We start from the raw sequence: 14,881 nt of genomic DNA on the forward strand, positions 1-14,881 counted from the left end.
TACAGGAGACACAGAAGAGTGACACAGGAGAGGAGGAGGGCACAGGAGAGGGACACAGGGGAGGACTAGACACGGAGCTTCCTCTCTGCAGACGCTGAGGCTGTGAACTCTCCCCTCCTCCTCCTCTCTGCCCCGACTGCTTCAGACGAAAGGGACAGAGAGGGAGAGGACGTAGTTTGTATGCACAGCAGTCCACCGCTCACCTCATTCGTATGGTCACCTGCTTGAAATAAGTAAGTAAAATAATCCCCCTCCCTGGTCCAGTCCGTCTCTGGCTCAAAATGCCGCCCCCCACTTTCAGCTGGGCTGCTCCGCCTGAGGCTATCGGCTCACCTCGCCTCATGGTAGATGCGGCACTGGCTGCAGTCCAAAAAATACGCACCGCAGGTCACTTTCTGTTTGGAATTTTTGCACAGCGTGTGGATGAGATTTGTTAAATCTCACCCACTTTGCTGCTACTGTATTCTGCTGCGTATTTTCCGTCCACAATTACTGACGGAAAAAAAGCTGCAATTCCGCTACGTGTGGACGAGCCCTAAGGCGCAGGCTCTCTAAAATAGGTTACATGTGGTATGTGACTTTTCTTGGCTCTGCTGAATGGTTGAGGGGGCTCACAAATGATAGGGCATATATAGCAGGCTACTTTTCAGCCCTTGATTGATAGTCCAGTAGGCGCATGGTCTTGAGTAGTAAATTCCCTTTGGTCTTTTTTTTGTATAGATCCAAAATTGTGCACGGAATTTCAGAACTACTTAGATTAAAAAAAATAATAATGGGGTTTTAACCAGTTTATAATGCAGGACGAGTATTCTCGGCAGGTGGTTAACACATCGGTATGATCATTCTTGTCCAGCTGATCGTGCAGGCGCAGCAATTATTGCCGTGCGATCAGGAGCAGGGTAACCTCAGGAAAACCTCTTATTTCCCTAATTGAAACCCTTAGATGCTGTGGTTAGTAGCAACCGTCGCATCAAAGGTGTGTGACTGAGGGAGGGTATCACCCCCCATAAAAAATAAATAAAATTAATCTAGTTTTTTTTATTAATAAATATATATTTTAAATGGTTCATACCAAAATACATATTAGGTACCGCTGTAGTCATAACAAACAGTAGAATAAAAATCTTTTTATACCAAAATATTGGCGACTTCGCAGGTTTTTTTCATTCCCCCTCAAAAACAAATTATAAATTAGTCTGTAAATTATATGTGCCACCAAATGGTATTAATTAAAACTACAACCTGTCCCCCCAAATAAAAGCCCTCATACGGCTCCGTTGACAGAAAAAAATTGTTATGAGTCTCATCTGTGGTGACACAAAAATACCTTTTTTTCCATATAACAAGTTTGTATTGTGTAAAAGGACTAAAACGTAACAAACTATATATATTTGGTATTGCCATATTTGTACCCGTAGAATTAAGTTAATGAGTTGTTTTGACTGCACGGTTAAAATGGGGGGGGGGGGAAGCATGCAAAAAGCAATGGTGATTTTGCTGTGGGGGTTTTTTCATTCTCCTCCATAAAACATTAATAGAAGCTAATTTGTATGTGCCAAAATATGGTGCTATTGAAAAAAACTCGTCCCCGAAAAAAACAACCTCTCTCACGACAAATTTATTGGAAAAAAAATTAATTTGTTCTTTCTTGATCTATTTGATCTAAAATAGGTCGATCCTTTAAGTGGTTAAGGGTGGAGAATTTGTTTGCTTTAAAAAAAAAAGGGTAGTCCGAGATTAGAAAAACTTGTCTGTCACACCTGACCATGGGTTGTGTCTGGTATTTCAGCCCCGTTGAAGTGAATGTATCTGAGCAGCGATATCACACACAACCTGTGGACAAACATGGTGCTGTTTTTGGAAGAAAGATGCAATGTTTTTCTACACCTGAACAACCCTTTCAATTTTCCACGTTATAACTGCGTTCATAGTTACACTTTGCATCTGGAAACATCTGTGTTGATCATTAGGTTTACAATATTTTCTTGAAGAGCTGCATATATGTTACCACTTCATGGCTAAAGGGATAATCCCTACTTATTAGAAGGGTCTCTTGATAATAAGCAGAGCAATGTACCCCTGCTGGGATCCCCAGTGATCAACTTTAAACTGTGGGGAAACCTAGCCATAAGTGTTCAGTTTCCCTGCAGCGCCACCAAAGGAGAAATTAAGCATTACACAGTGCCCATTCATATAAATAGGTTATCTGTGTAATACAGGACAGGACAGGTCCTCCAGAGTGAGAGACACTTTTTGTAACCACTCTCCACTGTGTCCAAGAGATGATGGTCCTGAACAGAGGACCCCCTCTATTAATTCAGAATTCCCTAATGGAGGTACACGGAAATAGGGTTTTTAAACTGGAAAACCCCTTAAAAGATTAACAGTAGAAAAATAAAAACCAGTATATACATAAATATATAGGCCGTAAAGCAGGAATGGACAGCCCTCATTACAAATGCTATAAGTTTTTTTTTTATCTGCCGAGCCTTCCATCACATCTGCCATTTTGGTGCTTGGCACTGACTGCCCCAGAGCTGCAAGGTTTTTTCATGGTGTGGATCTCTGAAGATCATCTGGCGGGCTGTTTCCTTACTTCTGGGTAGACACACGTGCAGCCGACTGTAACCACCATCTCGTCAAACACAAGCAGGTTCCCCTCTTTCCTTAGGTAATGAATATTCCTTTTAATGGGAGCGACATTCATTTCATTGCCCAGGCATTTATCTGCACAAACCACCTCAGTAATTTGTTCCGGATACCCTTTGGCGTTGATGATGTTCCTATGAAAGTGAGCAAACATAAAGATTTTTTTATACAAATTGTAATTCTAATATATATATATATATATATATATATATATATATATATATATATATATATATATATATATATATATATATATATATTCTTGCACTTGTATACACATTTTGTTTCATTTTGTTGGAATGTGCTGCTCAAACTCTTGTGTTTATGAGATTCATATATGTGGGGTTAGCGATTGCCTCCACTTTTGATCTTGTACTCCTCCAATTCTGCCCGGGGTGATTTTGATTAGTTTAAGGCTGGTTCCTACCAGTATACCTACCTCCAAATATATGTAGGCTTAGTCCCAGTTCTGGGTGTATGTGCAGTGTAGGTTCCCACCTCATAGAGTTCGCCTTGTCGTGGCAGGTGGGTTCACACAATTTGATCAAAATGTGCACTAAGAACCTCCCTATTGTAAGTAGATTTAGCAGTAATGCATATTTCTTTATATTTAGTTGCTTAGGAGGTATAAGGCTGGGTTCACACAACCTATTTTCAGGCGTAAACGAGGCGTTTTACGCCTCCAATTACGCCTGAAAACACGGCTCAAATACGTCGGCAAACATCTGCCCATTCATTTCAATGGGTTTGCCGACGTACTGTGCCGACGACCTGTGATTTTACGCGTCGCTGTCAAAAGACGGCGTGTAAAATAACAGCATCGTCAAAGAAGTGCAGGACACTTCTTGAGACGTAATTTGAGCCGTTTTTCATTGACTTCAATGAAGAACAGCTCCAAATTACGGCCGTAATTGACGCCCCGCAAAACGCGAGTACGAGCAATTACGTCTGAAATGCAGGAGCGGTTTTCTCCTGAAAACAGCTCTGTAATTTCAGCCGTAATTGTCGTTATCGTATGCACATACCCTTTGTTTTTGCACTTTGCTGTCGCCATTTTCTTGTGTGCGGTATATAATATATATTATATTTTATCCAACTATTGTATAGACATTTTTCAAAACAATATATCGCAATAGCACACACTTTGATATCCTTACACCACCTCATGATACAGCTTAGTCACGCCCCTTTTTTCTAGATATAATTCAAAGTTTTAGAGGGAGGCATATAAAGTGTCTAAAACGGGGCAGAGTCACGCCCAGGTCCTGGTGTCTGCTGCGGCCTAAAGGCCCCTCTTTCACATGAGAGGACACCACAATATAAATGGCACATGATAATTGTCTGTTACAGACTTCGCACTGGGCCCCAGGAACTTCAAATTACACGTCTGTGCATAACAAATTTGGCACAAGCCTTGTTTTTCCGGCACTATTTTATATTGATTATTTCATTTCTGTTTTATCCATCTATGGTGTATATAATTTTTTTAAAAACAGGATTTATTTTCTTAATTTTTTTTCTTGGGGGGGGAACTTAATAAGCTGTTATTTTAGGGGGAAAAAAGGCACAGGCTACAGAAAGTGTTGTATTGTTTGCCTTTTTATTTTCATTTTATCTAAGTCTTTTTGATTTGTAATGTGTAGAGAAATTCGGAATCTATTGAAAATAACCTACTTTTTATTTACATTATTTTTATTTAAGTTTACTGTATTCTACAATTTTTTTTTAATATATTTTCTATGATCAAAATTATAATTAGTAAATAGTAAACATCATATTGTATTATATTTTATTATAGCTTTTTTTATTAGTAGTAAAATTAAAGTATAATTTATGATGTTTTTATACATTATTGTTATTATTATTAGTAGTAGATGATGTGGTACATAGTACCATCATTTTATTATTTTATTACATATAATTTATTATTACAAACTAGTATAAAATTAGAATATCATATTGTAATATTATTAAAATAAATGTAAAATATCGCATTTTATGATTATGATGTTTTCTTATACATTATTATTAGCAGTTCATAGTAACATTATCATATTATTTTATTATTCATGATTTATTATTATTAACCCTTTAGTGACCGTCCCATAGTCTTTTTACATCGGTCACTAACGGGCCTTATTCCGATGCCATAGACTTTTTACGTTGCGGCATCGGAATAAGTTTACAGAGCAGGGAGCTGTCAAATCTCCCTGCTCTCAGCTGCCAGAGGTAGCTGAGGGCTGGGGGCGTCCCTCCTCTGCCGTGTGAGATCGATATTAGTATCGATCTCACCCGTTTAACCCCTCAGATGCGGTGCTCAATAGCGAGCACCGCATCTGAGTAGTTTTGGAGAGAGGGAGGGAGCTCCCTCTCTCTCCCACCGACACCCGGCGATAAGATCGCCGAGTGTCTGTGTCTCCAATGGCACCCGGGGGCCTAATAAAGGCCCCCAGGTCTGCCTGTAATGAATGCCTGCTAGATCATGCCGCAGGCATGACCTAGCAGATGCCTGTCCGTTTTAAACGGACAGGCATAATACACTGCAATACAGAAGTATTGCAGTGTATTATAATAGCAATCGCAGAATCGCATATTAAAGTCCCCTAGTGGGACTAGTAAAAAAGTAAAAAAAAAGTTTAATAAAGTTAATTCCAAAAAATTTGAAAAAAAAATTAAAAACCCACTTTTTCCCCTTACAAACTGTTTTAGTATTAAAAAAACAAAATAAAGTAAAAATGTTACACATATTTGGTATCGCCGCGTCCGTAACGACCCCGACTATAAATCTATTACATTACTTAACCCGCACGGTGAACGCCGTAAAAAATTAAATAAAAAAAGATGGAAAAATTGCTGTTTTCTGTGAATCCTGACTTTAAAAAAATGTGATAAAAAGAGATCAAAAAGTCGCATCTACTCAAAAATGGTACCAATAAAAACTACAAGTCGTCCCGCAAAAAAAAAGCCCTCATACAACTGCATCGGCGAAAAAATAAAAGCGTTACGGCTCTTAAAATATGGAGACACAAAAACAAATAATTTTGAAAAAAAAGCGTTTTTACTGTGTAAAAGTAGTAAAACATACAAAAACGATACAAATTTGGTATCGTTGCAATCGTAACAACCCGCTGAATAAATTTATTGTGTTATTTATAGCACACGGTAAACGGCGTAGATTTAGGACGCAAAAAAGAATGGCGAAATGTCCGATTTTTTTCTATTCCCCACCAAAAAAAGTTAATAAAAGTTAATCAATAAATAATATGTACCTCAAAATGGTGCTATTAAAAAATACAACTTGTCCCGCAAAAAACAAGACCTTATACAGCTATGTCGACGCAAAAATAAAAAAGTTATAGCTCTTGGAATGCGACGATGGAAAAACGTAAAAAAATAGCTTGGTCATTAACGTCTAAAATAGGCTGGTCATTAAGGGGTTAAATATTAAAATGTAATCCCCTTGAAGGATCGTCCATTTTTTGATCTTCAGGTCCGAGCTTTTATTTTATTTTTTTATCGTCCGTTCAAAGAGTTATTACTTTTATTTGTCTTGTCAACATAGCCATATGGGGGCTTTGGCACCAATTGGGGAGCTTTATAATTTATGGTTCAACTTTTATTTTATATATTTGGAGGGTATTGCAAAAAAGAAAAACAGCAATTTTTTTTAGTGCGCCATGCATATAATATGTTAACTTTATTCTATGGGTCATTATAATGTGGCAGTACAAAATGCATATTCTCTTTTTTATGGTTCATTATTATCAAAAAAATAAAATATTTACACACACACACACATATATATATATATATATATATATGTTTATTTTTTTAAGACTTTTTTGTTGTTAACCTTTATTGAACGTAATTTTAAAAAAAAAATTTTATTCCCTTTGGGGACGTGAATCTGCTATCATTTTATCACTTGTATCATGCTTTGAAATAATTTGTATTTTATAGACAATTGCCTTCCCCATGGCATAATAGGCCTGTGCCTATGACAGATATAGTAGCCTCTGTTAGGCTCCTGGCTGTCAGGATAACCCATCAGCGATTGCTTTGCCGGTCACTGATGGACTGACAGTGAGTCCCCTGCCTCTGCCAAGCGCCTAAGCTGCTATGATTGCTATAAACCGTGACATCTAAAGGGATAAATGGCCGGGATCAGAGGTTACTGCTGTAGCGGCTGCTACGGGGCCCACGGCATGAGGGGGCCCATCCTGCCCACGACACGGGACCCTCGCATGCCTGGTGGTGCTGCTAGCAGCCATTATGGCAGCTACAGTGGTAGTGATGGCACTACGGGGCACGCGCCAGCCGGCCTCTAACATTTATGGGCTGGGAGGGACGGGGCCCCTCATGCCCCTCATGGGGACTTGGTGCTTGCGACAGCCACATTCACTTGTATCTGTGTCCTCAGGACATAGATACAAATTAATATTATAGGCTACTACTGCCTCTCTGAGGGGGCGGCTGAGCTACTGAAACCAGTCGGCGCCACCGCCCTTCTCCAACAATTGTGCACGCAGATACAAATATATGCATTTGCGCTGAATGGCGGGGCACGTTCCGTGCCCGACCATTCAGCACTTCACAATGACGCTGATTGGCAGGGCAAAATGACTTGCCCTGCCAATCAGCGCCTTTCAACGAGGCTAGCGGTGCAATGACGTCATCGCGCCGCTTGCGTCGTTCAGCCCCAGCAGACCTGCTCATAAGAGAGGAACGGGATATACAGCTCGGTTCTGGTTCTGTATATATGTATTGAGCTTGGCAATTGTGCCGTATATATATATATGAGGTTGGTTCTGGAGCCGTATATGTCAGAGCTTGGTTCTGGAGCTGTAATTATATAGAATATATTTATAATAACAAAATTTCAGGGCAGATGGAATTGTTTTCAATTCATTGTATATTTAATGGGAACCTGTCTGGTAGTTTTAACCCCTTGAACCGCCACCATGCGGTAATATATGACCTGACAATATTCCCCTGTATGTTTTTTTCAGATGCAGCAAAATCCATAAAATCAACTTTTAAAACGTCGCACACTATATGCTAATTACCCATTAAAGGGTCATGGTAGTGATGTAGAACAGCTAGGGGGATGTCAATCAAAATCTGGGGGGCACCATTAAAATTTTCGCCTCAGGCAGCAGAAAAGCTAGGCCCTGAGGCTGCAGGCCACTTTAGACCTGCAACCTATAAGGTGCTGGGAAGACTCCCTCCGCAGGCCGGCGTGATGACATCACTGCATCACGCTGGTCTGCGCATGTGTCCCGACCGGAGCCTGTGCAGCGCTCCGTCTGTCGCAAGAACGAGGAAGGGCAAGTACAATTTTTTTTTTGGGGGGGGGGGGGGGAGGCTGTGTGGCACTATATACAAGGGGGGGAGCAGGGTGGCACTATATACAAGGGTGGAGCAGGGTGGTACTATATACTAGGGGCTGTGTGGCACTATACACAATGGGGAGCTGTGTGGCACTATATACAAGGGGCTGTGTGGCACTATCTACTAACGGGGCTGTATTGCACTATTTACAAGGGGAGGGCTGTGACACTATCTACAGGGTGTTGTGTGTGGCACTATCTACTAAGGGGGACTTAGTGAAACTATATACAAGGGAGGGGGCTTTGTGGCACTATATACACTTTATGGCAATATTTACAGTGGGTACTGTATGGCACTATCTACAATGGGAGGGTGGGGGCGCGATCTACAAGTGGGTTGTGACACTGACGACAGGGGGGCTTTATGGCACAATCTACAGGGGGGCAATATCTATAAGGGGGGCTGCATGTGGCACCTAGTGGGGGGGGGGCCCAGTCAAAAGTTTGCTATGGGGCTCAGTCTTTCCTAGTTACGCCCCTGAACGCTGCATACTATATTATCATATTGTATTATTATTATTTATAATTTTTTTTTTTAGTAGTAACAGTAATAAATCATAAAATTAACACTGCATACTATTATTATAATCTGTTGGAATTATTTTGTTCATTTTTTTTTGTATTATTCTAAGTAGTAGTAAATCATAAAGTGACATATATTCTACAATTATTATTTTATTATATATTAATTATATAAAAAAATTATACATCTTAATTAAAGCAGTATACTATTATCAAATTGAATTATTTTTTATTATATTTTTAGTATTATAATTAGTAGGAGTAAATCATAGTGACATTATCATCATATTGTATGATTATTTTATAATATTTTCTTATTTGTAGAAGTAGTATTAAATAGTAAATTTAAAGTGAAATATTATTATCATCATATTGTATGATTATTATTTGATTATATATATTTACTTCAATATTATGGATTAATAAAATAAATTTATGGATATAAAAAATATAATAATAATATTCTGCCATGAATTTTGACACTTACTTGTATTCGAAGGGCACAATGCTTCTTTTCATAAAATTCCTAATCCCACTGACGTCTGTTTGAGGATTGACAGGTTTGTCCTTTCGTATCTGGATGTAATTTAAGCCCTTCTTATTCTTTGAGCATCCGTTCTTTTTATTGGGATTCTTAGCACTGTCTGTAGGATGGGGCATGAGTACTAGGGCCATAATGGTGATGATAACCTACAGAAGTAGAGGTAGAGATCAGACATTGCTCGAGTTATAAAAAAAAACCTCCATCAGTGATTACCCAATATCTTATAGGCCATGTCCGCAGGAGGGTAACTGCCAAGTGTTACTTTGTGCAGGGACACTACATAAACTATTCATGTCACATTGTTCTGCCTACTTGGACTAAGAGGGGATAGCCCTCCTACAGTAAGGTAGAAATGTCCACATGGCAGCCCACAAGTACTTTTGGTGCCTGCAACCGACTCTTTTTTTAAGCAGCCTTAGTACTGGGGGAAAACATCGGGTTGGATCACAGCTGTAACCCCCGCCGATTAACCCCTTAAATGCGTCGGTCAATAGGTTTAAGTTGTTATAGCAACATCGACACAACGCGGCGCGATTGCAGGGCCTGATTGTTGCTATGGCAACCAGAAGCCTAACAAAGGCATCCGGTCTGCCAACTATGGAAGGCAATTAAGTCCTGCCAGATGCACGACTTAATATGCCCCCTGTCAGTGTGAAACTTACAGCTCTAGTACCTTGCAATACATAAGTATTGCAGGGTATTATAACAGCAATCCAACAATTGGATCCTAAAGTCACTAGTGGGACTAAAAAAAAAAAAGTAAAAAAAATGTACAAAAGTAAAAAAGTACAATTTAAAAACAATAAAATTAAAAATCGCCCTTTTTCCCTTATAAAGTCCTTTATTATTAGAAAATAAATAAATAAATAAACTATGCATAATTGGTATCACCACATCTGTAACGGCCTGAACTATAAAAATATAATGTAATTTATCACGCACGGTGACCGCCATAAAAAGAATAATAAAAATACGATACCGGAATCGCTATTTTTAGTCACTTCAGCTCCTAAAAAATTTAATAAATAGGGATCAAACAGTCGCATGTACTCAAAAATGATACCAATGAAAACTACAGTTTGTTCCGCATAAAACAAGCCCTCACACAACTTTCTTGATAGAAAAATAAAAAAGTTGTGGCTTTTAGAATATGGCAACATAAAAACGTTTTTTTTTTTTTTTAAAACCGTGATTTTATCGTTCAGACACCATAGAACATAAAAACCTATATACAGATGGTATCGCCGTAATCGCATCGACCCACAGAATATATTATGTCATTTATAGCGCACAGTGAACGCCGTAACAAAATGCGACATGACACCCTGCAAATGCGACATGACACCCGAAAACCAATCCAGCAAACTTGAGCTCCAAAAGCCAAATGGCGCTCCTACCCTTCTGAGCCCAAACAGCCGTTTTTATTACCACATGCTTTTTCATCTTTATTCCTTGTAAAAATTTATAATTTCTACATTTTATTGGAAAAAATTTAGATTTTAATTTTTATGGACTAATTTCAGCAAAAAACCTGTGGGGTTAAAATTCTCTATACCCCTTGATAAATTCCTGGAGGGGTGTAGTTTTTTCCAAATGGTGTCTTTTTTGGGGTGTTTCCACTATTTTGGCACCACAAGACCTCTACAAACCAGACATGGTGCCTAAAATATATTCTAATAAAAAGGAGGCCCCAAAATCCTCTAGGTGCTCCTTTGCTTGTGAGGCCGGTGCTTCAGTCCAGTAGCACACTAGGGCCACATGTGGGATATTTCTAAAAACTGCAGAATCTGAGCAATAAATATTGAGTTGCGTTTCTATGGTAAAACCTTTTGTGTTACAGAAAAAAATTAATTAAAAATGGATTTTCTGACAAAAAAAAGGAATTTGTAAATGTCACCTTTACTTTGCTTTAATTCCCGCGAAACACCTAAAGGGTTAAGAAACTTTCTAAATGCTGTTATGAAAACTTTGAGGGGGTGCAGTTTTTAAAATTGGTCGACTTATGGGGGTTTCTAATATATAAGGCCCTCAAAGTCACTTCACAACTGAACTGGTACCTATAAAAATAGGTATTGGAAATTTTCTTGAAAATGGGAGAAATTGCTGCTAAAGCTCTAAGCCTTGTAACGTCCTAGAAAATTAAAAGGATGTTCAAAAAACGATGCAAACATAAAGTAGACACATGGGAAATGTTACTTACTAACTATTTTGTGTAGTGTTACTATCTGTTTTACAAGCAGATACATTTAAATTTAGAAAATGCTAATTTTTGCAAATTTTCTCTAAAGTTTGGTGTTTTTCACAAACAAATACTGAATTGATTGATCAAACTTTTCCACTAACATAAAGTACAATATGTCACAAGAAAACAAGCTCAGAATCGCTTGGATAGGTAAAAGCTTTCCCAAGTTATTACCACATAAAGTGACACATGTCAGATTTGAAAAAATTGGCTGCATCCACAAGACCAAAACAAGTTCAGTCCTGAATTTTCAATAATTTCAGTGGAAGGGGCAGCCAATAAAATAGACTAAAACACGTTTTGTTTTGAAACCAAAAATATGATTTTATGACAATAATAAAATGAACCAGGGGCTCTCATACACAGCAACTGTTATTAATGGAGGTGCTCAACTTTGATGCTATGTCATGCTTTGTGGTACTGCTTGAAAAACTAGCAAAAACCATTGCTGCTGGGATCAGCTGTAATCTGTGGTGGATACTGCTAAAAAGTGTTTCATTTTTCTGCAGTGCCACCACAGGAGAAAGTAAGCATTGCATAGTGCCCATTGACCTCAATATGCTGACTCTGTCATGTGCCGACATGCTGGGTCCTCCAGAGCAAGAGCCAATCTTTGTTGCCGCTCTCTACCCTATTAACTCTGTCATAAAGTATTTGAAGATGAGTTTTCCCAAACCAGACAACCCCTTTAATAGGAGACCTGAGCAGATAGCAAGGAACCTGCTGCAAATCACAAATTTGTAGCTAGAGAAGGAAGTAGGGAGAGGCATTTCAATATAAGATAATTACATGCAATATTTCCTAGCCATCAAAAAAAACAAAAAAAAACCCTCAAACTGGTCTAGTACAATTTGTCAATGTAAAACATAAATAAATTAGAAAGTTTGCCTTTATCAATTAGCTACTCTATTTCCAAATGAACAGAAAAATGTATCAAAATCTTTGTTTTTTTTTTTTACAATATTTGAATATTAATCATAACACAATAAAAAAAGAAAGAAAAAAAATTAGGTTTTTTTTGTGTGTGTTTTGTATCAAAGTAAAGATTTATATATGTTACCTGCCACAGAAGCCGGTTCCTCAGCTGCCTCATTCTTGTGACTGATGTGTAAGGGCGATGGTACACGCATGTGGCTGCTTTATAAACACACCTTTCTTCATGTGGCTTCAGAGCACACATCATACATGTTGACTGGTCACCGATACATCCGAGGTTGGGCTTTCGGTGCAGTAATCATACAAAACACTTTTCAAATGTATCACATTTACCTCAAAAGCCACCATATAACATTCAGTGCGATGAATAGATCTGTGAACTTTAATTTCCACTGCAAATAAGGAAAATAAATTGCAGCTAACGCATTTTCCCCTTGACGACTTGCTTTGCCCTACATTTTACTTAAAGAACATTTCTGAGAGGACTGTATTATATGGGATAGATACAATATTAAAAATGCAAAACTAAACACAGTTGACATATGGCAGTGATTCAGGATAGTGACAAGTGACCTAATCGTAACATCACCTAGAAGTGCACAGTTTTCTATCTGCAGCTGAATCATCCATCCCATTCTGTATATCTGCACAGATATAGATATATGCACGCGTGTCATGTATCCCATCATTGTATTGCTTTAGCAACAGCTATCTTATTCTGATTTGCTGCACTTCTGCCTACAATTTATTCACATCTCAGACATATATTTGTTCTAACCATTCAGATTCATATTCTTGTTCATATTACAATAGTTATATTTCTATCTATAGGAGCAGTATTATAGTAGTTATATTCCTGTATATAGGAGGCAGCATTATAGTAGTTATATTCTTGTACATAGGGGCAGTATTATAGTAGTTATATTCTTGTATATAGGAGTCAGTATTATAGTAGTTATATTCTTGTACATAGGGGGCAGTATTATAGTAGTTATATTCTTGTATATAGGAGTCAGTATTATAGTAGTTATATTCTTGTATATAGGGGCAGTGTTATAGTAGTTATATTCTTGTACATAGGGGAAGTATTATAGTAGTTATATTCTTGTATATAGGGGGCAGTATTATAGTAGTTATATTCTTGTATATAGGAGTCAGTATTATAGTAGTTATATTCTTGTACGTAGGGGGCAGTATTATAGTAGTTATATTCTTGTATATAGGAGTCAGTATTATAGTAGTTATATTCTTGTATATAGGGGCAGTGTTATAGTAGTTATATTCTTGTATATAGGGGGCAGTATTATAGTAGTTATATTCTTGTATATAGGGGGCAGTGTTATACTAGTAATATTCTTGTATATAGGAGCAGTATTATAGTAGTTATATTCTTTTACATAGGGGCAGTATTATAGTAGTTATATTCTTGTACATCGGAGCAGTGTTATAGTAGTTATATTCTTGTACGTAAGGGGCAGTGTTATAGGAGTTATATTCTTGTATATAGGGTGCAGTATTATAGTAGTTATATTCTTGTATAAAGTGGCAGTATTATAGTAGTTATATTCTTGTACATAGGGGCAGTACTATAGTAGTTATTTCCTGATCGTCCTTGGCAGCACAACACAAATGGGTTTTAGTCCCCTAGGTACAATTAAGCAGAGACAGGTTAATTAGCAATAAGCATTAAATAATTAAACAATCAAGGAATTTCCCTATAAGTATATACTTGTGACCGGGCCCCAGCGTATTTTTTTTTCTCTCTAGGTTCAGTTTGGAGACAGTTCCCTATCCTACCGAAGGAAAAGATTTTATCCGGGCTGTATACAGAGATGGGTCTCTGTCCCTCAGTCTCGAAGGTGTACCAAGATGGTGGACATTCCTTGGTACATGGTGACGGGACACTCGCCTCTTCCGAAAAGACGGCATCAGGAAGAGGTATGGTTCCTTCCTAGTGCACCCCCGTCACCGAAGTCCGGGACGAGTTGCCGAACCACTCACCTGCACTCTTCCGGTGTCCAGAAGTGCTGCTCAGCGTTACTGAGGCATGGATGGGGGCTTTAGTGATATCATCCCTTGGCTCCGCCCCAGGATATGACGCACTGACGCGGCGGGCTTAAAATGCCGGCGTCTTTTGAAAGGATGGCGCGCTCTGCCTCTGGTCCAGGCCTCTGCTTGCTAAGGTTGGTATGGCTGTCTGATTTATGGGTCGGCATGTTTTCTCTATGCTATCGTTCTGAGGCACGTATAGTTCTACCATAGGTTTTGTCTCTGCTCTTATCTAGATGTCGGCCTCTAGAAGAGAAGGTAGGAAATGGACCCACAAATCAAGACACAGACTTTGCAGGAAATGCCGTCAGCCACATCCTGATTATATTTAGTCAGATCTCTTTGTATTGTGCTCTACCCCAGTTAATTCCTCTCCCAGGGAGGACTCTAGGGGATTTATGCAGTGGTTCAAGCAATGGTTATCTGTAGCTTTGGAGGAGGCCATATCATCACACCATTCTAAAAGGGCCAGACACTCTTCCTCTTAACCTCCTCAGTACCAAGAGGTTTCCTCCTCAGCAGGGGGTTCAAACTCAGAGATGGTCTCTG

At 38.6% G+C, this 14,881-nt stretch overlaps 1 protein-coding gene across 1 annotated transcript; it reads right to left on the reverse strand.

The window, feature by feature from the left end:
- Positions 1–2,572: 2,572 nt before the first annotated feature.
- On the reverse strand, positions 2,573–12,440 carry LOC142760363 (interleukin-17F-like). The gene is made up of 3 exons (XM_075863549.1): positions 12,408–12,440; positions 9,049–9,251; positions 2,573–2,783 (listed from the first exon to the last, which is right to left on the reverse strand). The coding sequence occupies exons 1-3, from the start codon at positions 12,438–12,440 to the stop codon at positions 2,573–2,575; spliced, it is 447 nt and encodes a 148-aa protein (XP_075719664.1).
- Between the last annotated feature and the right edge of the window lie 2,441 nt (positions 12,441–14,881).

This window comes from Rhinoderma darwinii, chromosome 4 (assembly GCF_050947455.1).
Source record: "Rhinoderma darwinii isolate aRhiDar2 chromosome 4, aRhiDar2.hap1, whole genome shotgun sequence".
Taxonomy (NCBI): domain Eukaryota; kingdom Metazoa; phylum Chordata; class Amphibia; order Anura; family Rhinodermatidae; genus Rhinoderma; species Rhinoderma darwinii.

Coding starts and splice junctions, on each gene's coding strand:
- LOC142760363 (XM_075863549.1), bottom strand. CDS start 12,440: ATGAGGCAGCTGAGGAACCGGCTTCTGTGGCAG. Junction 9,252..12,407: donor GGAACCGGCTTCTGTGGCAG/GTAACATATATA, acceptor CTACTTCTGTAG/GTTATCATCACCATTATGGC. Junction 2,784..9,048: donor ATTGTGCCCTTCGAATACAA/GTAAGTGTCAAA, acceptor TCACTTTCATAG/GAACATCATCAACGCCAAAG.